The 27,195-nt window shown below is 39.2% G+C and overlaps 2 protein-coding genes across 6 annotated transcripts in view; one reads left to right on the top strand and one right to left on the bottom strand.

The window, feature by feature from the left end:
* The window catches only part of BTD (biotinidase), a 133,567-nt gene extending 130,821 nt beyond the window's left edge, over positions 1-2,746 (bottom strand). The window contains exon 1 of one of the 4 annotated variants that reach the window (XM_003826209.6): positions 2,361-2,746. In XM_003826209.6, coding sequence (XP_003826257.1) covers positions 2,361-2,410 — 50 coding nt within the window. In that variant the 5' untranslated portion in view covers positions 2,411-2,746. Of the gene's footprint in view, positions 1-2,236 lie in introns of all 4 variants that reach the window. The other 3 variants (XM_055109527.2, XM_008951673.6, XM_008951674.6) reach the window with 3 other exon arrangements.
* HACL1 (2-hydroxyacyl-CoA lyase 1) overlaps positions 2,562-27,195 on the top strand; it is a 40,322-nt gene continuing 15,688 nt past the window's right edge. The window contains exons 1-9 of one of the 2 annotated variants that reach the window (XM_003826201.5): positions 2,562-2,748; positions 2,937-3,041; positions 7,681-7,721; positions 12,296-12,376; positions 14,366-14,438; positions 17,140-17,217; positions 18,402-18,496; positions 20,749-20,861; positions 23,696-23,831. In XM_003826201.5, coding sequence (XP_003826249.1) covers positions 2,668-2,748; positions 2,937-3,041; positions 7,681-7,721; positions 12,296-12,376; positions 14,366-14,438; positions 17,140-17,217; positions 18,402-18,496; positions 20,749-20,861; positions 23,696-23,831 — 803 coding nt within the window. In that variant the 5' untranslated portion in view covers positions 2,562-2,667. The remainder of the gene's footprint in view (positions 2,749-2,936; positions 3,042-7,680; positions 7,722-12,295; positions 12,377-14,365; positions 14,439-17,139; positions 17,218-18,401; positions 18,497-20,748; positions 20,862-23,695; positions 23,832-27,195) is intronic. The other variant, XM_034955896.3, reaches the window with a different exon arrangement.

The following is a 27,195-nucleotide window of genomic DNA, read 5'->3' as shown; positions in this document are numbered from 1 at the left end:
TGGGAGCCCCCATACAGAGTCCCTACTGGGGCACTGCTGGTGGAACTGTGAGAAGAGGGTCACCGTCCTCCAGACCCCAGAATGGTAGATCCACTGACCACTTGCACCATGTGCCTAGAAAAGCTGCACGCACTCAATATTAGCCTGTGAAAGCAGCTGGGAGAGGGGGTTGTAGCCTGTAAAGCCACAAAGGCAGAGCTTCCCAAGGCTGTGGGAGCCCACCTCTTGCATCAGCATGATCTGGCTGTGAGATACGAAGTCAAAATGATCGAAAGATCATTTTGGAGCTTTACTATTTGACTGCCCTGCCAGATTTTGGACTTGCATGGGGGCTTTAGCCCCTTTGTCTTGGCCAATTTCTCCCATTTGGAATGGGTATATTTACCTCACTCCTGTACCCCCATTGTATCTAGGAAGTAACTAGCTTGCTTTTATTTATTTATTTTTAAATTTAATTTTATTATTTTTTTTGAGACAGAGTCTCGATCTGTCCCCCAGGCTGGAGTGCAGTGGCCCGATCTCAGCTCACTGCAAGCTCTGCCTCCCGGGTTCACACCATTCTCCTGCCTCAGCCTCCCGAGTAGCTGGGATTACAGGCGCCTGCCACCATGTCCGCCTAATTTTTTGTATTTTTAGTAGAGACAGGGTTTCACCGTGTTGACCAGGATGGTCTCCATCTCTTGACCTCATGATCCGCCTGCCTAGGCCTCCCAAAGTGCTGGGATTACAGGTGTGAGCCACTGCGCCCAGCCACTAGCTTGCTTTTGATTTTACAGGCTCATAGGCGGAAGGGACTTGCCTTGTCTCAGATGAAACTCTGGCCTGTGGACTTTCGAGTTAATGCTGAAATGAGTTAAGACTTTGGGGGACTGTTGGGAAGGCATGATTGGTTTTGAAATGTGAGGATATGATATTTGGGAGGGGCCAGGGGCAGAACAGTTTGGCTGTGTCCTCACCCAAATCTCATCTTGAATTATAGCTCCCATAATCCCCACATGTGGTGAGAGGGACCCAGTGGGAAGTAACTGAATCATGGGGAGGGGATTTTTCCCATGCCGTTCTTATGATAGTAAGTCTCATGAGATCTGATGGTTTTATAAAGGGCAATTCCCCTGCACATGCTCTCTTGCCTGCCACCATGTAAGACATGCCTTTGCTCCTCCTTCACCTTCTGCCATGATTGTGAGGCCTCCGTAGCCATTTGGAACTGTGAGACCATTAAACCTCTTTTTCTTTATAAATTACCCAGTTTTGGGTATTTCTTTATAGCAGTATGAAAATGGACTAACACAGTCCACATATGCAGGGAGGCAACCGCTTCACTCTCCTCTGCTTGGGGTGGGGTTGAGGGGTTGAGAAAAAGAGGGAAAGACCTTTTGAAAAGACCCAGGACTACAGTTTGAAAATGTCTGGGTTTAGAAATCGTTTCACTTCCAGTGCTTCTCATTCATTTCACTACCCATGGGACCCACTCCCCTCTCATCTCTTTACTGTCCACTTACCACTGTTCTTTTTGCTTAAAATGACTCCAAATCCTCAAAAAATTAAAAGTTCCACTGTTTATTACAATTGGAAATTTTATGTTTATTGTCACTTAGCAGAGAGTCTAATGACTCCAAGGCAGTAGTTTCAGATATTGCACATTGCAAACGATTTTCACACAAAAATGTTTTAAAAGGCTATCGGGTGCAGGGCTGGTTGTAGGTAGGGACCCAACCTAAGAATTATGAAACGCCATAGTTCCTAATTTTGGAAAGATAATAGCGGAGAGTAATACGGATTAGTAGCAAGGGCTGCAGAAAACAGTGCTCTATACTACCTTCAAGGTGCTCTTTTCATCGCTTGTGACCCAATGGCTGAATAGTGGGTAGGAAACAGGATTCAGGATCTCAAGCACGGTCTGGATCTACTGACTCTGAGCGTCATTTTATCTCTTGCTGGGGTACACATCTGCTTCTGGATTTAAGTAACGTGCGCTACAATAATTTAAGGACTATAAAACCACAAGGTTATGAGAGCGTAAACCACAAAGCGTGTAAGTAAATGCCTAGAAAACGCAACGCGGTAGCACAGCAGCAATGCACAAAGAGCCCCAGCAAAGAACGCGAACCGGGCTTCCCAGCTCCCGGCAGCCTTTGCGCAGCCCTACCCCCCGTCCAACTGGGCGCCCGGGGCGGGGTCTGGACCGCACGCCCTTGCCACGCCCCCTCCGCGCCGCACCACGCCCCCTCTGTACCTGCTCTTAGCGCGCTTTCCGCCCCGAATATGCGCATGCGCCACTCTCCCTTTACAGCCCCGAAAACGCTCCAGCTGGCCGACTCGGAGACAATGGCGAGAGGCCTCAGAGTTCGGCTTCTTACCTGCTTTGCATAGGCAGCAATCTCCTGCTAGTCCCGCCTCCCTCTGGCATTCTGGCGCGCGAATGGAGGAGCCGAGAAGAGAGCGCAGTTCTGATTGGAGAACGCGCGTGTTTACATTCTCACCTCTCCCGGGAAGTGGACGAATTTAGACCGCCTCTTCCTTCCCGTTGTTTAAGGCAGTTGGTTGCCCTCCTGTCCGTCAGAGGTGCAGTCCCAGAGGTGGCGTGCCGCCGACTTCGCGTTTGCCTTGCTGGGTGATTCCGCTTGTTTGCCGCCTGCGTGAGTGCTTAGAGCTTTTCGGTGGAAGATGCCGGACAGTAACTTCGCAGAGCGCAGCGAGGAGCAGGTGTCTGGTGCTAAAGTCATCGCTCAGGCCCTGAAAACGCAAGTACGATGGACCTTCCTGGAATGAAAGGCTCCTACGGAAGCTGGCGGGGACCGCGATGTTGTCTTGGAGACGAGTAGAAATGGGCGATGGGGGTCGGGGGGTTTTCCTTTTAGCGCCCGGGAGGGAGGGAAGGATGTGGCGATATGGTGGGGCCTTGGGAGTTTACTCCCCTGTTCTTCGTCCCTCAGGATGTGGAGTACATATTTGGCATCGTAGGCATCCCAGTGACCGAAATCGCCATTGCTGCCCAGCAGCTAGGCATCAAGTACATCGGGATGAGGAATGAGCAGGCGGTGAGTATGGACTCAGGTGGCTGAATGCGTTACTCGGAATGATCAATAATAGCGGTAGGTATGCACTGCAAACAACCAGATAGCGCTTACCACTCTTCTGCTACTTTACATATATCATATCAATCACTGTTGAATATTAACTGTTGTTATACCAAGTTGACAGATGAGAAAAGACACAGGTTAAGTAAAACTTGCCTTTGGTGACACAGCTGGTAGTAGCAGAGCCAGGGTTTGAACCCACGTATTCTGGGTCTGAGTCCATGCTGTTACTACTATACTGTATGTCATGATTGGAAGGGACAGTTTATGAGGAAAGTCTGACTTCCCTATTAGGCTACAAGCTCCATTAGAGCAGGGATATTATTTCTTCACGACACATCTGTACCCCCAGTGCTTAGTGTGGTGCCTGCATAAGAAAAGTGTTCAGAGATTACCTGTGGGATAAATGAGTGAAGGCCAAGGCTTTGTTGTATGATTGGTTCGGGGCAGGGTGGAGGATATCACAAATGGTAGAGCCTTGATGGAAACTCAGATGGCTCAGATCCTAGCCTGATGCTTTTTCCACCACATCATGCTGCCACCTTTCTTAGAGGCTTATTTGGAAGCAGGATAAGGAAGATACGACATTTTGTCAATCCACTTTAAGTGCATCCTCTGCCAATCCACCTTGCTCTTCTCTCAGTAGTGCGGGCTTGAAAGGTCAAGAATCCACTTCTGTGATATCACATACTCTCAGTCCAGCTGAGGCTAAATATTCCTGCTTTACACTCCCACCGTTGCCTTCTAATTTAAATTCTTGCCTCCTCTTGCCCAAACAACTGCCTGGCCACCCTAAGTGGTGCCTTTTGCCATCATACGTGAGTGCCTGGAGGGCAGAAGTTGTGATTCATTTGTTATATCACCACAGTGCCTGGCTTGGTTGGTGCTTTCACGTGGTGTAGATGCTTAATATTATACATTATTTATTAATTGAATGACATTCTTTATTGAATGACATTCCTTATCTACAAGGTTTGAGATTTGTGTTTTTTAATCTTAAAACTAGGAAGTTTTGAGTTTCTGTTGCTTCTGCATTTTACTTGTCTTTGTTAGAACAACGTTCTGTTCTTTCATCTGTGTGAAAAAATGAAGCTATTGACCTATGAATGGAACCTATATTTAACTGTTTTTGTAGAGATGACATATCTGCCACTGATTTCTTCATACAGCAAACATTTATTGACTAAGTACTGTATACTAAGGATTGTGCTACATAACCTGTAGGAGAGAGGGATGTAAAGAAGGAGTGAGGTTTAGTCTTGATCTTCACGTTGATCAATCCTGGAAGGTGAGGGTAAGACTTACAGAAAAAGACTCATCTATTATAACTCTCATAATAGATGTAGTAGCACAGAAGGGGTGACTGGTTCTCTTTGAGGACAGAGAAGATTGCCTGTAGAGGTAATGTTAGTTCATGTGGTTCCCTCAAGGTAGGTAAAGGCATGGTGAGCTGTGAGACTGGTAGGTAGGTTGAGGGGAGGTTGTGGGAAATCTAAAAAGAGTTTGAACTTTTTTTTTTTTTTTTTTTAACAATAGGCAATGGGGGAGACTAAAGGTTTTTCTAAACAGGTAGGAGATGTAATTAGACTTGTACTTCAGAAAGATGATGCCAGGCATGGTTGTACATGCCAGTAATCCCAGCTACTAAGGGGGCTGAGGCAGGAGGATTACTCAAGTCCAGGAATTAGAGGCTGCCTGGGCAACATAGCACGACCTCTGTCTCTAAGTTTTATTTCAGCCCCTATAAGCTTAGTTGAGGGTTCTTTAGGTCCCATGTGCTGTGTTGGGTGCTGGATACAGAGATGAATGATAGTTCCTGGCTTTAAGGGGCTTACAGCCAAGCTGTGGAGACAGACACAAACAATTGTATTTTAAGGTGGTAAGTGCTGTGATGGAGAGATATCCAGGGTGCTATAAAGCCCAGAGAAGGAGTACCCAGGCTCAGCTTCCCACAGGAGATGATGTCTGAGCTGTCCTGAAGGATAAGCAGGCATTAACCAGTTAGGAAAGAGGAGGCAGGCTCCTCTGGAGATGATTCCTAGATTTTGGGCTTACTTGATTGATTGTGTGGATCATATTGTCTGTGACTGAGACTGGGAATATAGAGGGAAGAGCCAGTTTGGAGGAGAAAGGTGATGTTCAGTTTTGAACACATGCATTTGAGATGTTGGTGGAACATCCCAGTGCATATGTCCCTCAAGCAGCCTGACTCTATGGTAGTCAAAGGAAGACTTAAATGGTACCTGAACTAAGGGTAGTGACAGAATGATTCAGGGGGAACATGAAAACAGGCTAAGGCATTCAGGACATGTTTGTGATAAAGAGAAAGATGTAGTTGGGTGTGACTTCATTGTCTTTGATTAGATCCATAGAGTAATCAAGACATACTGACCAATTGGCCAGCAAGTAGGCAGATTGTCAGCAAGTTCATTGTTCTTGAGAGCTTACTGTATGTGGGCACTATTTTGAGTGTTTTACACATACGAACTGATTTCGTCCTCACAGCAGTGCTTTGAATTATTTTCATTTTATAGATGAGGAAACAGAGATTTAGAGCAACTTGCCAAAATTACACAGTAGAAAGTGGGGAAGCTGGGATTTAAATCAAAACAGATTGGCCCCAGAGTCCGCTCTCTAAGTACCATGTACACTGTTCTGCCTGTGAATGGAGGTAGTTTAGTAGAGGAACAGATCTTTTATGGTCGTAAAACCAGTTATGGCCAGGTGCGGTGGCTCATGCTTGTAATCCCAGCACTTTGGGAGGCTGAGGCAGGCAGATCACCTGAGGTCGGGAGTTTGAGACCAGCCTGACCAACATGGAGAAACCCTGTTTCTAAAAATATAAAATTAGCCAGGCGTGGTGGTGCATGTTTGTAATGCCAGCTGCTCGGGAAGCTGAGGCAGGAGAATTGCTTGAACCTGGGAGGTGGAGGTTGCCGTGAGCCAATATTGCATCATTGCACTCCAGCCTGGGCAACAAGAGCGAAACTCCGAAACTCCGTCTCAAAAAACAAAACAAAACAAAACGAAACAAAACAGTTACCTCTCAACTTTTGACATTTCCTACCAGAGGAATATACTTTTTGTTACATGTTGTTGTATATTTTGCATTGCCTAGCAACATTTCTTACCTAGCTATCATAAGTGGGCAATTCTTTTGGGTGTCTAAATAAAGTGTTCTTATTGCAGCAGGTATTTACATGCCTGCATTTCTTAGGAGTTGTCTTATTCTCCTAATGTGAATTTGGCCTTATGTGCAAAAGGAAAGAGAGATGGGGCCAGTAGAGAATAGCGACACAGGAAAAGAGCAGAGTCTTTGTGCAGGTTCTCAGTGGGTGTATGATAGTAGAGCCAGTTAAGATTATGATCCATAAACATTTCCTTTTTTTTTTTTTCCCACATTTATGTCGTTAATGTGGAGTTCTTTAAGACAGTATACTACTTCATTTAAAGCTGAATGAAGGCTAGGAAATACACAATTCATTATTATTTCTAAAGAAATGAGAAGAAATAATACTGGGAAAAAAATGATGTCCCAGACTAAGAAGAATTTGAGAGAGCACTCAGCATTTTCCCAGGTTATCTTGTGTGCATTTAATTTAGTGCCCCCTCTCTTCCTGATTATGAGCTGAAGTAGAGTTACAAGGTAAAAACTATCCATATGCAGGCCATAAAGGAAATCTCAATAAATCGCCAAGGATTGAAAGCGTGCAGTATATGTCACCTGACCATGTGGAAGTAAAGTGGAACTCAATAAGAGATCACTAAAAAGAATCTCAGACCTTTGGAAATTAAGCAACATACTTTTTGGTATTTTGTAAATATTTGAAAAGATTAACAAAATGAATAAACTTCAAGATAGACTGATTGAGAATAAAAGAGAAAACAGATTACCAATGTCAGGAATGAAAAAGGAGGTATCACTACAGATCCTAATTAACCAATGGGTTGAAGAAGAAATCACAATGGAAAGTAGAAAATATTTTGAATAGAATGATAATGAAAAGATGCAACTCAAACTTGTAACCTATAACTAAAGCAGTTCTTGGAATCATTTTAAACAAATTATTAGTAAAGAAAATTAAAAACCAGTGTTCTAAATTTGTATTTTAAGAAGCTAGAAAAAGAAAAGCAAATCAATTTCAAAATGACTGAAATAATAAATACAAGAACAGAAATCAATGAAATAGAAAACAAACAATAGAGAAAAACCAACAAAAATTTTCGAAGAACCAAAAAAATTTGTTCTTTGAAAAGATGGATAAATTTGATAAACCCCTCATGAGACTGATGAAGAATAAAAGAAAACAAATTACCAATATTATTAATAAAAGAGGACATTCCTATTGATCCTGCAGATATTTAAGAAATTGTAAGAGGATGTTTTGAATAACATACATATGAACAAATTTCCTGAAAAACTAAAATTTAGATAACCATTATTTGAAATTTATGTGTAGAACATTTATTACTAAGGTTGGAAATATTTTAATTCTGCCTTTACCACTATGTTCTTGTCTATTATTTAATAGTAAGTTGCTGTCATAAATGTACTATAAGGATCCCAATATGCTCAAGTCCCAGTGTTGTTTTCTCGTAGGCTTGTTACGCTGCCTCCGCGATTGGATATCTGACAAGCAGGTAAACTAAAATTTGTTTCACTTCAATTACTTTAATATTTTGGGGTAGAACTATTACGTCTTTCAGCTGAAGGATGAGTTCATTTGGAAAGATTATAGAAAAATATATTAAATAACAAAGGATAAAAGACATTTAAAACTCTCTGAGGACCACATCAAAAGAATAATGATACCAGGAGTGTTTCATAGTGGAACACATTGCCATTTTGCAGAGTGAATCACTGGTGATCAGATAGTGAGTTGATGTATGATACCTTGTCTTGGATCTCACAACTACCCCAGCACACTTAATACAAAAATGCTTGGTTCAAAATGTGACTGTTGAGAGCTGTTCCACACGTTCTGATTTTTTAGTGTGTATCCATGTTACCTAACTACCACCCCCTTTTTATTATTAAAAATTAATACATTTTTAAAATGTCCATTTTGGAAAACTTGGAAAATATAGAAAGCACAAAGAAGAAAATGAAAATCGACTAGGCACGGTGGGTCACGCCTGTAATCCCAGCACTTTGGGAGGCTGAGGCGGGTGGATCACCTGAGGTCAGGAGTTTGAGACCAGCTTGGCCAACATGGTGAAACACCATCTCTACTAAAAATACAAAAATCAACCGGGTGTGGTGGCATGCATCTGTAATCCCAGCTACTCGGGAGGCTGAGGCAGGAGAATCGGCTTGAACCCAGGAGGCGGAGGTTGCAGTGAGCTGAGATTGCGCCACTGCACTCCAGCCTGGGTGATAGAGTGAGACTCCGTCTCAAAAAAAAAAAAAAAAAAGGAAAAAAGATGAAGAAAATCACCTATGATCTCAGAACTGTTAAGAATTGGTCATTTTCTTCCAGTTTTTTCCCTTATCTATGTATTTTTTAAGCAGAATTTGGACTCTCACAGGAATGTGTATCATACTTTTTTCATGTATGTTAGTTTTAATACATTTTTTTATTTCCAAAAATGAAACTAGTAATTCAGTTGCTAAGAAATGCAAACTAATAAGATTCTCAAAGTCTAGACCTCACCAGAATAGTTTTTTTTCTGTGATAAGGAACTTGTGAATTTGAACCTGAGAAAAATAGGCCATCAAGTAACGCTATTGTCACTGTTTTCTGCCACTTTATTTACATATGACAAATATTTTAATCTTTTCATTTAGCTTGGAAAGCATTTAAATTATAGTTATTAATTAATGCCTTAATGTAAAAAATGCTAGGACACTGATTAAGAGAATGGTTAAAAGTTCATACTTTTTTTTTTTTTGAGATGGAGTCTTGCACTGTTATCTGGGCTGGACAGTGCAGTGGTGCAATCTCGGCTCAATGCAACCTCTGCCTCCTGGGTTCAAGCGATCCTCATGCCTCAGCTTCCCCAGTAGCTGGGATTACAGGCATGCACCACCACACCAAGCTAATTTTTGTATTTTAGTAGAGATGGGGTTTCACTATGTTGGCCAGGATGGTCTCTGTCTCTTGACCTCATGATCTGCTGGCCTTGGCCTCCCAAAGGGCTGGGATTACAGGCGTGAGCCACCATGCCCGGCCGAAAAGTTCATATTTAAAACATTTTTGCTATTTGAATGAACTTCTGGAGCTGCACTGGCAAGTATAGTAGCCACGAGCTGTATGACCTGTTTACATTTAAATTAATTAAAATTAAATAACATTTAAATCATAGTTTATCAGTTTGTAGTAGCCACATTTCAAGTGCTCAGTAACCATGTCAGTAGTGGCTACCGTATCATACTGCAAATGCAGAACATTTCTATTACTATACAAAGTTCTGTTGGATAGTACTGTTCTAGAAGTTTAGTTTACTTGGTGGTAATTACTTATTTTCAAGTCTGTCTTAAACAGAAATTTTTAAGAAATTATTTTATAAATGTAAAATGGTGAACTGAATTATATTGAGATACCTTTTCCCCGAGTGGTTTAAGCTTAGAAAGTCACACTGAAGGGTAAAACATTCAAGTTCAATATTTATTTATTTGGAGTCTCACTCTGTCGTCTCCATGCTGGAGTGCAGTGGCACCATCTCGGCTCACTGCAAACTCCACCTCCCAGGTTCCAGCGATTCTCCTGCCTCAGCCTCCCAAGTAGCTGGCACTACAGATGTGCACCACCATACTCAGCTAGTTTATATATATTTTTTAGAGACAGGGTTTCATCATGTTGCCCAGGCTGGTCTTGAACTCCTAGGCTCAAGTGATCCATCCACCTCAGCCTCTCAAGATGCTGGGATTACAGACGTCAGCCACCATGCTCAGCCTCAAATTCAGTTTTAAAAGATTTTGGGGACCAGGCGCGGTGGCTCATGCCTGTAATCCCAGCACTTTGGGAGGCCGAGGCGGGTGGATCACCTGAGGCCAGGAGTTGGAGACAAGCCTGGCCAAACATGGTGAAACCCCGTCTCTACTAAAAATACAAAAATTAGCTGGGCGTGGTGGCACATGCCTGTAATCCCAGCTACTTGGGAGGCTGAGGCAGGAGAATCACTTGAATCCGGGAGGTGGAGGTTGCGGTGAGCCGAGATCACACCATTGCACTGCAGCCTGGGGAACAAGAACGAGAGTTCGTCTCAAAAAAAAAAAAAAAAAGACAAAAAAAAAACCACAAAACATTTTGGGCAGAGCACTGCATTCAGAATTACTTTCCTATCAAAGATCAGTCGACGTTATATTTATTTGTTAAGAAATGAAAAAAAAACCTTTTTTCATACAAAAATGAACTCAGCAGTCAAAAATTTGCTTCTGTATACCATTAACTTGATTTAGTCCAGATGTAGTCCAGATCAAAATAAGTGGTTAGAGACATAAGGTGTGAAAATGATAGGTACCTTATTTCTCACAAGAAATCCAATATCTTTCTTTTTTTGGGCCAGGCATGCTGGCTTATGCTTGTAATCCCAGCACTTTGGGAGGCCAAGGCAGGTGGATCGCTTGAGCCCAGGAGTTCAAGACCAGCCTGGGCAACATGGTGAAACCCCATCTCTACCAAAAAAAAATACAAAAAATTAGCCGGGTGTGGTGGCATCTGCCTGTAGTCCCAGTTACTTGGGAGGCTGTGGTGGGAAGATCACCTGAGCTTAGGAGGTTGAGGCTGCAGTGAGCCCTGATCATGCCACTGCACTCCAGCCTGAGCAACAGAGTGAGATGCTATCTCAAAAAAAAAAGTGTGTACATATATATACACACACACACGTATATGTGTGTATATATACACACACACATATGTATATGTGTGTGTGTATATATACACTTTTTTTGAGATAGCATCTCTGTTGCCCAGAGTATATATGTATATATGTATACATGTGTATATATGTACATATGTATACATATGTATACATGTGTATATGTATACGTGTATATGTATACGTGTATATGTATACGTGTATATGTATACGTGTATACATGCGTGTATGTATACATGCGTGTATGTATACATGCGTGTATGTATACATGTGTGTATGTATACATGTATGTGTATGTATACATGTGTGTATATACATGTGTCTACATGTATACATATATAGAGTATACTCTGTTGCCCAGAGTATATATACATATATACGTATACATATATATACGTATGTATACATATATACGTATGTATACATATATGTATATGTATATATGGATCCATATATACACGTATGTATACGTATATATGGATCCATATATACACGTATGTATACGTATATATGGATCCATATATACACGTATGTATACGTATATATGGATCCATATATACACGTATGTATACGTATATATGGATCCATATATACACGTATGTATACGTATATATGGATCCATATATACACGTATGTATACGTATACACGTATGTATACGTATGCGCACGTATGTATGCGTATGTGCACGTATGTATACGTAGTGTGTATGTATACGTATATAGTGTGTATATACGTATATATTCATATAGTGTGTGTATGTATATATACGTATATAGTGTGTGTATGCGTATATATGTATATAGTGTGTGTATACGTATATATACGTATATAGTATGTGTGTATACGTATATATACGTATATAGTGTGTGTGTATACGTATATATACGTATATAGTGTGTATACGTATATATACGTATATAGTGTGTGTGTATACGTATATATACGTATATAGTGTGTGTGTATACGTATATATACGTATATAGTGTGTGTGTATACGTATATATACGTATATAGTGTGTCTGTATACGTATATAGTATATACTATAGGTATATAGTGTGTATATATATACACTACGTATATAGTGTGTGTATATATACAGGTATATACGTATATATACACTATATACATATGTGTATATATACATACACACATATACGTATATAGTGTATACACTATATACGTATATGTGTGTATGTATATATATCGCGATATATATATATCGCCTTGTTTTTTAATTAAAAATATTCTAACAATTGTTTTATCAGTTATAGTAAAGACTTTTGTATGTCCTTCCTTTGAAGTCCAAGATTGCCGTGTTTCACACTAAAGTGTTATGAATCAGTTGTTACATTTGACCTGATTTTAATAAAATAAATTCTGTTTTGCTTTTAGGCCAGGAGTCTGCCTTGTTGTTTCTGGCCCAGGTCTCATCCATGCCTTGGGCGGTATGGCAAATGCAAACATGAACTGCTGGTAATGACATTATTATTACTGAAAACATTTTCTTAAAAAGGTCACTGCAGGATTTTACTGAGTAGAGCTAATGCTGATCTAGGGTAGAAAGACTTGGAAAAAAAAAACCCTTCAATTCTTAGAAACTGAAAGTAGAGTTAGTTACCGGGGAGGGAATGAGGAGGAGGAGGGGGAATAGGGAGATAGGTCAAAGGGTACAAAGTTTCAGTCAAGTACGATAAAGCCTGGAGATCTAATGTACAACATGAAAGCCATAGTTAATAATATTGTGTATTGTAAATTTGCAAAGAGAGTAAATTTTAGGTACTTTTACCAAAAAAAGTGACTATTTCTACAATATCTTAGGAAAAAAAAGTAACATGAATATGTTAATTTGCTTGACTGTAGTAATCATTTCACTATATGTATGTCAAAATATCATATGGTATACCTTAAATAGATGTAACTTAAAAAAGAGTATTAGGAAGAAAATTCAAAGCACCAGTAATTTAGTTACTTAGAGATAAACACTTTTTTTTTTGAGACGGAGTCTCTCACTCTGTTGCCCAGGCTGGAGTGCAGTGGTGCAATCTTGGCACACCACAACCTCTGCCTCCCAGGTTCAAGTGATTCTCCTGCGTCAGCCTCCCAAGTAGCTGGGATTACAGGCCCCTGCCACCACGCCCGGCTAATTTTTGTATTTTTAGTAGAGACGAGGTTTCACCATGTTGGCCAGGCTGGTCTCAAACTCCTGACCTCAGGTGATCCACCTGCCTTGGCTTCCCAAAGTGCTGGGATTACAGGCATGAGCCACCGCACCCAGCTGACATAAACACTTTTAACATTTTAGAGTTCCTAATATGTGTGTGTATGTGTGAACGTATGTGTAGTTCTATTTACTTTAAGTGAAGAATTATTTTTTTAAAGATCCCAGCTCAGTGTGTAAAATGTGGCTAATTTTTCACCTTGTTTTGCATAGGTAGGAAAATATTTGAAATTCTTATATTCATTTAGTTTGCTTTATATATAAACTATTTAGTACTTATTCTCTGATCTTGCCCTTAACTCCATCTCTGGCACTTTACCAGTGAGATCAGGTTGAGGGGGGTTAGGTTCTAATCAATTTGGAACATATTTAATCTTTCTAGTGGAAAGGACATTGTTTTCTTTCTTGCCCTGTGTTTCTTATAGTTTCTTCTTTACTTTCCTTTTGATCTTTCTCTTCTTTATCTACTTTAAGGTGTTATATTTTTTAAGTACCTTAAGGTTTCCCATATCTTTTTTTTTTCCCACATTGAAGGATAAGAATTTCATTGCTGAGGAATGTCACTTATTTTGCAATTTCTAAATAGATTCACTTAGGAAAGTGTAAAATTTTTCTTCCCCTTATCCCAAGAATAAGAAAGGCATAAAAATTTATTTTATGTCAATATACCTGGAAGCTTAGCGTCAGCATCCAAAAGGGGAAGGGGAAGAAGGGAAGGAAAACATTTACTATACATTTTGTCTTTTTCTGATATTAAGGAAAGTTCTCTCATATCAGGTTGCTTCTTAGATATTTTTTAATCTACAATTTCTTTCTTTTTTTTTGAGACAGAGTCTTGCTTGTTGCCCAGGCTGGGGTGCAGTGGCACAATCTCGGCTCACTGTAACCTCTGCTTCCCAGGTTCAAGCAATTCTTCTACCTCAGCCTCCCGAGTAGCTGGGATTACAGGCGCCCGCCAGCACGCCTGGCTAATTTTTGTATTTTTTGTAGAGCTGGGGTTTCACTATGTTGGCCATGCTGGTCTTGAACTCCTGATTTCAAGTGATCCACCCACCTTGGCCTCCCAAAGTGCTGGATTACAGGGGTGAGCCACCTCACCCAGCCTTAATCTACAGTTTCTAAGAGAAAAATATAATATTCTCTCCCTTTAACATTTATTATTTGTTGTGAATTAGACACTGTGTTTAGTGTTTTACATGATGATCTCATTTGTAATTATCTTGTTAAAAAAATGATTGTTTCAGGCCCTTGCTTGTGATTGGTGGTTCCTCTGAAAGAAACCAAGAAACAATGGGAGCTTTCCAGGAGTTTCCTCAGGTATCCAACTTTAAGATTTTGGGTTTTTTTATTTTTAATTTTTGAAACAGGATCTTGCTTTGTTGTTGAGGCTGCAGTGCAGTGGTGCCATCTCAGCTCACTGCAGTCTTGACCTCCTGACCTCAAGCAATCTTCCCACCTCAGCCTCCCAAGCAGCTGGGACTACAGGTTCACACCACCACGCCTGGCTAATTTTTGAGTTTTTTGTAGAGACGAGGTTTCACCATGTTGCCCAGGCTGGTCTTGAACTCTTGAGCTCAAGCGATCCACCTGCCTCAGCTTCCCAAAGTGCTGGGATTACAAGCATGAGCCACCGCACTTGGCCTGCAACTCTTAAGATTTTAGTAACACAATACATACACACCATTAAGAGGTAGAGAGAAGATATAAAAAAGCCTCCTGTTTGCAAAATAAAATAAATAAATTAGAAGTACCTGAAGTAACTTAAAGGTAATTATCTTGAGCTACTATAAGACAACTTCAGGGTGGATATTAAGGGTGAGCTTAGGCCCTGCTTAGAAACAAGCTTTCAAGAAATACACCTTTGTGACAGGATTTTAAGCTCTGAAAATAGTCTCTTAAAGGAGTCAAGAAGATGTAGGAATAAAAATGATTTTGGACTATGCCTCCCAGACTTTAGGGAAATAAGAGGGAAAAACTTACTCAAAATGATTATCAGTAGACTCTGGACAAGTATATTTTTATTTTAGAAGGAGGAAAGAAAGCATGTCAAAATTAAAAGAAACTTGAAAGAATATGTCAACAAAATGCTACAGTTTTAAGAATAAAGCTGGACACTTGGTTCGTAACTGTATTCCTAGCTACTCAGCTACTAGGCTGAGGAGGGAGAATTGCTGGAGCCCAAATGTTTGAGACCAAACATATGTCTGTGCAACATATTCAGGTCTTATCTCTGTCTTTCTTTCTTTCTTTTTTTTTTTCTTTTTTGAGACAGAGTATGGCTGTGTTGCCCAGTCTGCAGTGCAGTGGCGCAATCTTGGCTCATTGCAGCCTTTACCTCCTAGGCTTAAGCCATCCTCCCACCTCAGCCTCCTAAGTGGCTGGGACTATAGGCACACGCCACCATGCCCAGATAATTTTTGTACTTTTTGCAGAGACAGTGTTTTGCCATGGTGCCCAGGCTGGTCTTGAACTCCTGACCTCAAGTGATCCACCCACCTTGGCCTCCCAAAGTACTGGGATTACAGGCGTGAGCCACCACACCCATCCAAGATACCGTGTCTTTAGAAAAAACAGTTGTTGGAAACAAATAGCTGAAAGTGAATGATTGACACTTAAAATATAAATATATTTGAGCATTTACAGAACAAAGTTAAAATCATTAGACAGCCAGGCATGGTGGCTCACCCCTGTAATCACAGCACTTTGGGAGCCCCAAGCGGGTAGATCACCTGAGGTCAGGAGTTTGAGACCAGCCTGGCCAACATGGTGAAACTCTGTCTCTACTAAAAATACAAAAATTAGCTGGGCTTGGTGGTGGGTGCCCGTAATCCTCACTACTTGGGAGGCTGAGGCAGGAGAATCACTTGAACCCAGGAGGCAGAGGTTACAGTGAGCTGAGATCGTACCACTGTACTCCAGTCTGGGTGACAAGAGTGAAACTCCATCTCAAAAATAAATACATAAATAAAATCATTAGACAAAGTCTATTTGTAAATCAGAAATCATTATTGAGAACTTCAAAAAATAAAATTTCATATATGATAAACTAAAATACTGAACTCTAGTATAGGTTAATGCAAAAGTTATATTTTTATACTCTTAGAAGGGAATCAAAGTTTTATTTAGTTAATAGTAGACGATAACAGTTATTTAAAAGATGCTTATGTGTTTGGAAAATAAGTAGAGCAGATTAAGTTAATTAAAAGGAAATCTAAAGTTACTGCAGAAACTATATAGGTGAAAAAGAAAACAGGATAAATGTCCACTACATATTTTTTTCCTGAAATGGAAAATAATAGTTTATTAGATCAAATTTAAAAACAGAAGAGAAAGAATCCAAGTATCTGGTTTTTGTGGAAGTCCTTAAAACTAAAGGGCATGAACATAGACTGAAAATCAGGGGGTGATCTTAATTTTGTCATGCCTGTGGGACTATCAGTTTTTCATAGATTTCATACTAAAACATCAAGAGAAACAGTTTCTATATAATGTCTCAAGATATATTAAACAGTGAAAATTTATCACTACTGAATTCATATATTCTAAACACCATAGCAAGAAAGTATATAAAAGGAACACTGGCAGAAATGTAAGAATAGATTATTATTATAACAAAATCTAACAGATGAAGTTTTATATTCTTATCTGTGAAATTGCTGGATCCAAAGATATGCTGATTTAAATTTTTTGTAGATTTTGTTAACTTCCTTTCCCATTTATAGTCTCACCAGCAGTTTATAGAAGTGCCTATTTTCCTGTGTTGTGTTAGATGGTGGGTATTATCAGACTTTTGCATCTTTGCCAAAAGATTTTGCATCTTTGGTATGATACGCTTCCTGAATCATACCAAGGCAAAACTTTGTACTTTGAATAGGCTTTTAAGGGACAGTCTAGGCAATATATTTTCTCCATCTTGCCTCTAAACATAAAAGAAATTAATGACTTAACATTTTGTCTTCTTTCAGGAGAGTAACATGATTGTGAGCTGAATTTTAAGTGATTTTCATTTTCCATGTAGGTTGAAGCTTGTAGATTATATACCAAGTTCTCTGCCCGCCCAAGCAGCATAGAAGCTATTCCTTTTGTTATTGAAAAGGTACAGTATTTAATAACAAGCTCTCCAAGTCAACTGATTTTTCTCAGTTGCTCATACTTACTGCTATTTTTATTCTCAAAAGAATGAGTGACAATTAGGAACATACCCAGGCAGTTAAAAATGGCATTGTTAGAAAGCTATTTACATTTTAGTATTCACTGTCATTACATTTAATTTTAGAGAGGTAAAATAAGTTATTTTTGGAAAAAGTTTCTCCTGTGTTTTAGTTTTTAAAATTATCTTTTTAATTATACAAAAGTAAAGAGAAAGGTTTATAATGAACCCTTGAGTACCTTTTCTCTTGTGCTTTTGCAAAAGATTATTTTTGAAAATTGGGACTAAACCAAAACCCTCTAAGACCCTCTGTTAGTTAATTAATACAGCATACAGGTTGATTATTCCTTACCTGAAATGCTTTTCAGAAGTGTTTCTGACTGCAGTTTTTTTCAGATTTTAGAATATTTGCATATATATAATGAGACATCTTGGGGATGTGACCCAAGTCTAAATATGAAATTCATTTATGTTTCATATGTACCTTATACACATAGTCTGATGATTATTTTTCCCTTGGGGATGCTGAATAAACTGTTTAGACACCTGCATTTTGACTGTGAGCTGTCACATGAGGTCAGATATGGAATTTTCCACCTGTATCATCTTCTTGGCACACACTAAGTTTCACATTTTGGAAGATTTTGGATTTTTGGATTACAGATACTCAACCTGTATTATAAATTATAATCAGCATTTATACGTGAAATTACATTTTAGCTGTTTCAAAACCAGGAGTTACAGAAACCATTTGATACGTGTAACAGCATCACAGTTTCTGAAAACACTGCCAGATTACTAAGATTAGGAAGCAGATGAAAGTACATATTACAGTGCAAAAACTTGGCAGGCAGAGCCGGGTGAATAATTTCCCAAACTAAAGTGTAATAGAACATGAATTTTAAAGCCCTAAATGAATACTTTCTTATCTCTCTCCCTTTTAAACAAAAAATCTTTAAAAATGTAGTCAATAGAGGACATTTCGATTTTCATCATAATTATTTTTTTCTTCACCTAAGGATGTCCAGAAAAATGAAAAGTGTTCATTTTCCAGTTTTAAATTATCTTTGAGTAGAATATGATAAGACTGAGATTTTACAAATCTTTTCTTCTACTTGTAATGAACGTAGGCAGTGAGAAGCAGTATCTATGGTCGTCCAGGTGCTTGCTATGTTGACATACCAGCAGATTTTGTGAACCTTCAGGTGAATGTGAATTCTATAAAGTGAGTAATAGTTATGCTGGAATTCTTTCTTCAATGTACATGTATTATCATAATGCCTACCTTTTTAGAAGAATTTACCCAGCAGTTTATAAGTTAATTTCCATTTGTCTTAACTTGGTTATTTAGTAATTAAACTGAATCCTAGCCAAAGGGTTAATTCTCTTAATTAAAATGATGTTAGTAGTTATTTCTGGATTTAATTACTAAACCAAATACTTAGAACTTCCTGAACTCCTCGTTGAAAATATTCCTCCAGTAACCATAAATATACATCCCTCGTTAATGTAATATGGGTCCTTGAGAATCTTTATAATGTAAGCCAAGAGGTTGGGTGATTATTAAAAAGTATTAGGACTCAGGATAAAAAACATCTAGCTGTCTCTCTCTGTGGTTAACAAATATTCCAGTATAGAGGTTTCTATGATTTCTCATATTCTCATATTTCTTAAATAAACACTAAGTGAAAAGAAGTACAAAAAGCATTTTTCACTGGTATCTAAATCATCCCCTGATAGAGATAGGTACTTAGGGTTAAAGCATCATGGGTACTGTTTAGTGCGTTTCTGCTGTTGTGGACCAAATGGTTCTCTAGTGACTACAGAGAGTCAGTGGGTCTTACTGTGTACTCTGTGTACCAAAGAGTGATTTTTTTTTCAATTTGAGACTGAGTCTCTCCCTGTTGCCCGGGCTGGAGTGCAGTGGCATTATCTCAGCTCACTGCAACCTCTGCCTCCTGGGTTCAAGCGATTCTCCTGCCTCAGCCTCCCAAGTAGCTGGGATTACAGGCGCCCGCCACCATGCTTGGCTAATTTTTGTATTTTTAGTAGAGACAGGGTTCCATCATGTTGACCAGGCTGGTCTTGAACTCCTGACCTTGTGATCCACCAACCTCGGCCTCACAAAGTGCTGGGATTACAGGCATGAGCCACCGTGCCCAGCCAGGAGTGATTTTTTATTTCGGAGAGTCAGATAAAAAAGACACTTGTTTATTCTGCCTAATACCTGAACATGATAATCAAAATACTACTAAGGGGAGGAGGGTAAGCTCAGGTAAGTTAACTCTGTAAGCCTTCTTCTAAATTTTATACAGATTGTCCTTTTTTATTATATGTCTAAATATTTTGACAATGTATCTAAATTTTATACAGTATAATTTATATTAATTAGAATAAATGAAATAGCACAGGACTTGGTGTCCAGAAACACTTAACTGTGACAGTTTGAATATTTCTTTTACTAATGCATATTATGATACTAAAATATTAACACCCAGTGAGTGGAACTGTAGTGGGGCTGGGTGCGGTGGCTTACGCCTGTAATCCCAGCACTTTGGGAGGCCGAGGTGGGTGGATCACCTGAGGTAGGAGTTTGAGACCAACCTGGCCAACATAGTGAAACCCCATCTCTACAAAAAATACAAAAATTAGCCAGGCTTGGTGGCATGTGCCTGTAGTCCCAGCTACTCAGGAGGCTGAGGCAGGAGAATCGCTTGAACTTGGGAGATGGAGGTTGCAGTGAGCCAAGTTTGCACCGCTGCACTTAAGCCTGGGTGACAGAGTAAGACTCTGTCTCCACAAAAAAAAAAAAAAAGAAAAGAAAAAAAAAGAGAAATGTGGTAAGGTGTTTAAAAGCATGGACTTTGGAGACAGAATGACTAGTTCAGTCCTGTCTTGCCACGTGCCATCTGGAGATCTTGGACAAGTTACTTTCTCTGAGTCTTTTTTTCCTCAGTGGTGAAATGGAGATGATGTTAATACCTAACCTCATTGTTTTGACAGTTACATGAGAATAAATGGCACATAGCAAATATTAGATTTTATTATGTTTTTACTGTTAGGACAGCTACTGCTGCTACTACAGTACAAAGCCATTAACTCAGATTTTCTGTTAATGAATTGGCCATTTCACTGGCTATTAGATGATATCAGGGAATAACTGTTAATTTACTAGATGTGGTAATGATGTGATAGTTGAATATAGGAGAAGGTCCTTATTCACAGCTGCATGGAGAAATTTTTAAGGGTGAAGTGTCTTGATGCCTATTATTTACTTTAAAATAGTTCATGAAAAATAAATGCATGTTTATGTGTGTATGAAACAAATGTGGTAAAATGATATTAAGTTGTTAGATCTACATGGGGGTGTATGGAGATTTATTGTACTATTTTTTCTACCTTTCTATATATTTGAAATTTTCACAATAAAAAGATCATAGTTGGCCTCTTTTAATTAATAGGGCTCTTTTTTTCCAGGTACATGGAACGCTGCATGTCACCTCCTATTAGCATGGCAGAAACCTCTGCTGTGTGCACGGCGGCTTCTGTTATTAGGAATGCCAAACAACCCCTTCTTATCATCGGGAAAGGTAGCATGAATAGAACTCTAAATCTTGCTAGGCTTTTGAAAGTGCCAATTCTTTTTACAAACTTTCATTGTTTATTAATGTCTATTCTAATGTTTGAGATTGGAATAAGAATTCTCTTCATCCATTTAGCATTATTTGTTTTGAAATTACAGACTTATTCTTTAATGCCCAGAGATTTCACCCTTTTAAGGAAATACTACCTATTTAATTTCTTTGGTCTTATTAGTGAAATGTGCTTATTCTATTATAAAACATTTTGGAAAAATCAAGAAAAGTAGAAGTTCCTTCATCTAAGGTAACTGTTTTTAATATTTAGTACATTTCTATTCCTTTTTACACATAGATTACGTACTGTGCTCATATTATAGACCGTTTTATATTCTACCTTATTCATTTAAGATTATAATATTTTTCATCTTAAAAGTATTTCCTAAATATAATTTTTAATGTCTCTTCATGTGTACGTTAACACTTACTTTCCTGGCAAATATTTAAATCTTTGCCAGTAACTGTTTAGAGTAGCTGTGGCAGACATGTTTGTGCCTAAAGCTTTTTCTATATTTAGGATTTAAGTTTCCTAGAAAGAAAAGTTAGAGGGTATGAGTATTTTTAAGACTTTTAGTATATATTGTCATATTGCTTTCTCTGGAGGTGTTGTACCAACCAATTTATACTCCTGTCAGCAATTTATTATAGTATCCATTTCGTGTTCTGGAACTGAGGCTGCTGGGATCACCTATGACCATGCTAATCAATTATCAACTGCTTAGGAACTAAATCTGTAGAAACTAAAAATAGTTTGATAGTGTATGACAAAAAAACTGAGGTCAGAACTGAGCGGAATGTGTTGTATGATGTATTAGCTCTGTGACTTTGGGAAACAACTGCTTTGAGTCTCAGATTACTTCACTTGTAAAATAGGGATATTAACTACCTCAATAGGATATAATTAAATAGCAAAATATGTGGAAAGCACTCAGTGGATGCTAGTTTTCATTCTTCTTTTAACAAACATTTGATGAATGCTTATGATAAGGCAGGGATTACACAAAACATTCATGAGGGATACAGAGAAATAGTGGTTCCTACCTACTGGGGAGGGGAGATAGACCTGGTAACAAGTAAGTGCGGTATGTTCTTGCGTGGTGTGTACAGAGAGGTTGAGGTGGGTTTTCAAGGAAAGCAGCAACAATTTGCTTGTGTAGATAGTATGGAAGGACTATCCAGAAGAGATGACACAACAGCTGCATCTTGAAAAAGCAGACAATAGTTCACCAAGTGGACAGAGACCAAAGGCAAAGCAGGAAGAGAGAACTGAGTGTACAAAGACATTGAGACAGGAAGGAGAATACAAGAAAACTTTCTGGATTAAAGAAAAGGAACTATTTTTCATCATACATGTATGAGAAGGGATTTTAAGGTAGTTTTGTAGAGTGGAGCATTATATTGAATCTGCAAGTGCATGATACTGTTTACTAGGATTCAGTAGAGAATTATATATACAGAATATGGAATAATATACTAGCCTTGAAAAAGTATAAAATAGCAAAAAAAAATAGTAGTCTTGATGACATTAGAAATGGAACATTTGAACAATAAGGTATTTTTAATGTCATCAAGGGAATAGGGCAGAGGGTTATTCCCAGGCACATAACTGTGAAAACAAATGATAACGTGGGCCAAGTGTGGTGGCTCACGCCTGTAATCCCAACACTTTGGGAGGCCGAGGTGGGCGGATCACCTAAGGTCAGGAGTTCGAGACCATCCTGGCCAACATGGTGAAACCCTGTCTCTACTGAAAATACAAAAATTAGCTGGGCGTGGTGGCAGGCACCTGTAATCCCAGCTACTTGGGAGGCTGAGGCAGGAGAATCGCTTGAACCCGGGAGGTGGAGGTTGCAGTGAACTGAGATCGTGCCATTGCACTCCAGCCTGGGTGACAAGAGTGAGACTTTGCCTCAACAACAGCAACAAAAAAGATAATGTGTCCCACTGGGGTTAGCTCTGTTACAATCACAGAATTACAGAGCCTGTAGAAAGATCTGCAGATCTTTAGAAACTTAATGCACCTTAGAATTTCCATGCCTGGACTAGGAGACCTTGTGTAGAGGAGGTTTACTGGAGATGAGGACCAACATATGAGGGTAGAGAGAGCCTTTCTCTTTCAGGGCAACATTTTTCCCTGGCCACCTGGGCCTCTCAATGAAGATAGTGTGTTCAGGGACTTGTAGAGTGTAGTTTAGTAGGACCATAGCATAGAATGGGTAAGTGACAGTAGCAAGAGCTGTGAGATGTGACTTTTGTTTTGGGATAGACATCCTTCAGAATAATTGAGAGTGTTATTGGTGGAAAATTAGAACTCTTACTTTGTTAAGCATTTTAAAATACCAGCGATAAAAACTGTAATCACAATTTGTTTTGAGTTTAAGCCCAGGTATAGGCAGAAGGAGAGTATTTGAGAAGATCTACAAGTAATTTCTTAGGAGGTCAAGGAAGGAGGATTGCTTGAGCCCATGAGTTCAAGACCAGCAGACCAGCCTGGGCAATATAGGGAGACCTCGTCTATACAGAAAATTTTAAAAGTAGCTGAGTGCGGTGGTGGTGTGTGTCTGTAGTCCCAGCAACTCGGGAAGCTGAGGAGGAAAGATTGCTTGAGCCAGGGAGGCAGAGGTTACAGTGAGCCAAAATCATGCCACTGCACTCCAGCCTGGGTGATAGAGTGAGTCCCTGTCTCAAAATATAAATAAGTAAAAAGCAATTTCACATGAACTTTTTTAAGGGTCACAGTGCCTATAGCTTAACTGAATTGTCCAATACATTTGCATTTCTTATAGGTGCTGCTTACGCTCATGCAGAAGAGAGTATCAAGAAATTGGTGGAGCAATATAAACTGCCATTTTTGCCCACCCCTATGGGGAAGGGTGTTGTCCCTGACAACCATCCATACTGTGTAGGTGCAGCCAGATCCAGGTGTGTGGCATTCCAGATTTTAAATACAATGGCTTGGTAGATTTTAGGCTAATTTAAATTATTTTGTGATCTTCATCTAGGATGGAGTTCTGAGAGAATCATGGAATTTTAAGCATACCTGTTTATTTTTGGACTATCTTCTGGCTTTCATTTCATATGAGAAATCTGCAGTCATTCAAATTATTGTTGCTCTGTATGTAATATGTTGTTTTTCCATGGCTGTTCCCAAGATTTTCCTTTATCTTTTGTTTTCAGCAGTTTAAGTATGATGTGTCTGGAAATGGTTTATTTTAATTTAGCCTTTTGGGATTCTCAAATCTTGAATATTTAAATTTATGTCTTTCTCTAAATTGTCTTTCTCTAAATTTGGAAAGTTTTCATCATTCTTTCTTCAAATATTTTTTCTATGTCAACCTTCATCCATTTTGATACTGTCTGACATGTCCCTGAGTATCTATCTGTTCATTTCTTTTTAATCCTTTTATTTTATATTTTGCTTCTCTGCTGAGATCTTCTATTTTTACATTTCTTTTAATAATATTTTTCTATACTTCATGATGGGGTAAATGATAATAGTTTCTGCAGTCTTTGTTTATTAATTCCAACATCTGAGTCATCTCAGATTGGCATCTATTCATTATCTTTTCTTTTGAGAGTTGATCACATTTTTCTGGCTCTTTTTGTACTGAGTAATTTTGGATTGTATCCTGGATTTTTGAATATTGTATTTGGAGATTCTGGGTCATATTAAAATCCTCTGTAGAATGTTGATTTTTGTTGGTTTGTCTTAGCAATCAGTCAACATGATTAGATTAGCTTGACTACAAATCGAAGTGTGAACTTAACCATATATAAGTAGTTCCAGGGTCACTTCAGTTTCAGAGCCTTTGCTGTGCTGTTTTGAGTCTGTCTGCACATGTCCAGCTCAGGGGTGAGCCCCAGACATGTACTGGTTCATACCCAGAATTAGGGATTTATTTTCTCTCCTCTGTAGGCTCCACACCCCCACTCTCCCATTCTCAGTTGCCCCTTTTCCTGGCTCTTGCTGCTCCCTTATAGTATCACATAACTAAAGCTGCCCTCTGAACAAGCTGCAGAAGAAAAAAATAATGGGGATTGTCCCCATACTCTTCAGACCACAGGGACCCTTTTTCCCAATCCCTCTTGCCTCAAAGATGACGTTTCTCTTGGAATTTCAGCTGCTTGGGAGCCACCACCATGCAGCTCTGCAGTAGGGCTGCCCTCAGAGCAGAGCTTGGAGATAAAGAAAAAAAGAAAAAAAATCTGACATTTCCCCCCATACTCTCCAGCTTGCAGTGGCCCTTTTCCTGATCCTTTGGCCAAAAAAACAGTTTCTCTGCAAGTTTTCGCTGCTTGCAGTTCTGCAACTAGGGCTGCCTTTGAGTCAAAGCCAGGAGACAAAATACGGGGGAGAAATACCTTGGAAACTTACCCTCTGTGTGGGTTGCTTCTTCAAACTTAGCCAATCTTGGCTGGCATTGGAAGTTTCCTCTTTTTAGATTTTTAAGGCATGCTTTTTAATATACTATAACTTTTTTCTTTTTAATTTCTTGAAATGTCTTTATTATGAAATATTCTAACTATACACACAGGAAGAGAGAATAATGTAATGAATACTTACATAACCACCACTCAACTTTATCAGCATCAACATAAAAAATATAGACAGATGAATCTCTAAGTAAAAAAAGGTTTCATTTGGCAATAATGTATAAGAAGTAGGATTGCATCAGTTATTAACATTGTTTTATATTGCTTTAGGGTTTTTGGTTTTTTTTTTTTTTTTTTTTTTGAGACGGAGTCTTGCTCTGTCGCCCAGGCTGGAGTGCAGTGGCGCGATCTTGGTTCACTGCAAGCTCTGTCTCCTGTGTTCACACCATTCTCCTGCCTCAGCCTCCCGAGTAGCTGGGACTACAGGCGCCTGCCACCACACCCGGCTAATTTTTTGTATTTTTAGTAGAGATGGGGTTTCACCGTGTTAGCCAGGATGGTCTCGATCTCCTGACTTTGTGATCCGCCCGCCTCAGCCTCCCAAAGTGCTGGGATTACAGGTGTGAGCCACTGCACCCGGCCGGTTTTTGGTTTTTTTTTGGAGACAGGGTCTTGCTCTGTTGCCTGGACTGGAATGCAGTGGTGCGATCACACCTGATTGCAACCTCTGCCTGCTGGGGCTAAAGCAGTCCTCCCACCTCAGCCTCCCAAGTATTAATAGCTGGAACTACAGGTGTGTGCCACTACAACCCAGCTAATTTTTGTATTTTTTGTAGAAACGAGGTTTCACCGTGTTGCCCATGCTGGTCTTGATCTCCTGGGCTCAAGGAATCCACCCTTCTAGGCCTCCCAAAGTGCTAGGATTACAGGCATGAGCCACCATGCCTGGCCTAAGGTGTTTTTTTTTTTCTTTTTAGGAAGCAAATAATTATGGATTCATTTGCAGTCCCCTAAATATCTTTTTTGATGCCATTTCTTGCTTCCCTTTCTGTAGTTTATTACTGTCATGTGTTTGGTGTTCTTCATATTTTCATTCATGGGTTAAAATTAATTCTGAGGGTTTTTGATTTTTATTTTGTAGAGACAGGGCCTCACTGTGTTGCCCAGGCTGGACTCAGACCCCTAGGCTCAAGTGATCCTTCCACCTTGGCCTCCCAAAGTGCTGGGATTACAGGTGTGAGCACCTGGCTTCTGAGGGCTTTTTAAATGTAATGTTTGCTGCTAGATCTTTAATTGTTCCTCACTTAGTGCTATCTTAATATATTGTATTTTTATTTATATTACTATATACAGTAACCAAGTTAATTCTTACACTTAATTTTTTTATACTTAGGTTGAAATGAAGTTTATCTTCAATCTAGCCAGATTTTAAGAGGATAATATTAATGACATTACCAGTGTAAAAAAGGTTACAAGGGACTATAAATAATTGAATCAATGATTTCAAGAGTTGTAGAGTATCAGTAAGCAAGTCCGTCCTGCTGATTGCAGTTATCTGTTTGTTAAATTGGGTCTCATAGGACTAATACAATATTAAAGATGATTTTTGAGTATGTACTCAATTTATGAGTATATAATTTCTGTGAAAAATTGCATTTATCACTGAAGAAGACAAAAGCAGTAAATACAGATCCTGTATGGCAAAAGACAGGAAAAACAGGAAACAGATAAAAGAAGCAGAAAAATGAGAAGTGAAAAACAAAACAAAACCCACAGCAATTATGATAATAAACTCTCCTGGAAAAAGGCAGACATTCAGATTAGATTAGTAATAACAGCAACTGTATGTGTTATAAGAGCCACATCGGAAACGTAATGATACAGCTTTAAAACAAGACTGGGCAAAGATATG

Source organism: Pan paniscus, chromosome 2 (genome assembly GCF_029289425.2).
Source record: "Pan paniscus chromosome 2, NHGRI_mPanPan1-v2.0_pri, whole genome shotgun sequence".
Lineage (NCBI taxonomy): Eukaryota > Metazoa > Chordata > Mammalia > Primates > Hominidae > Pan > Pan paniscus.
This window is presented reverse-complemented; position numbering and strand designations above follow the sequence as displayed.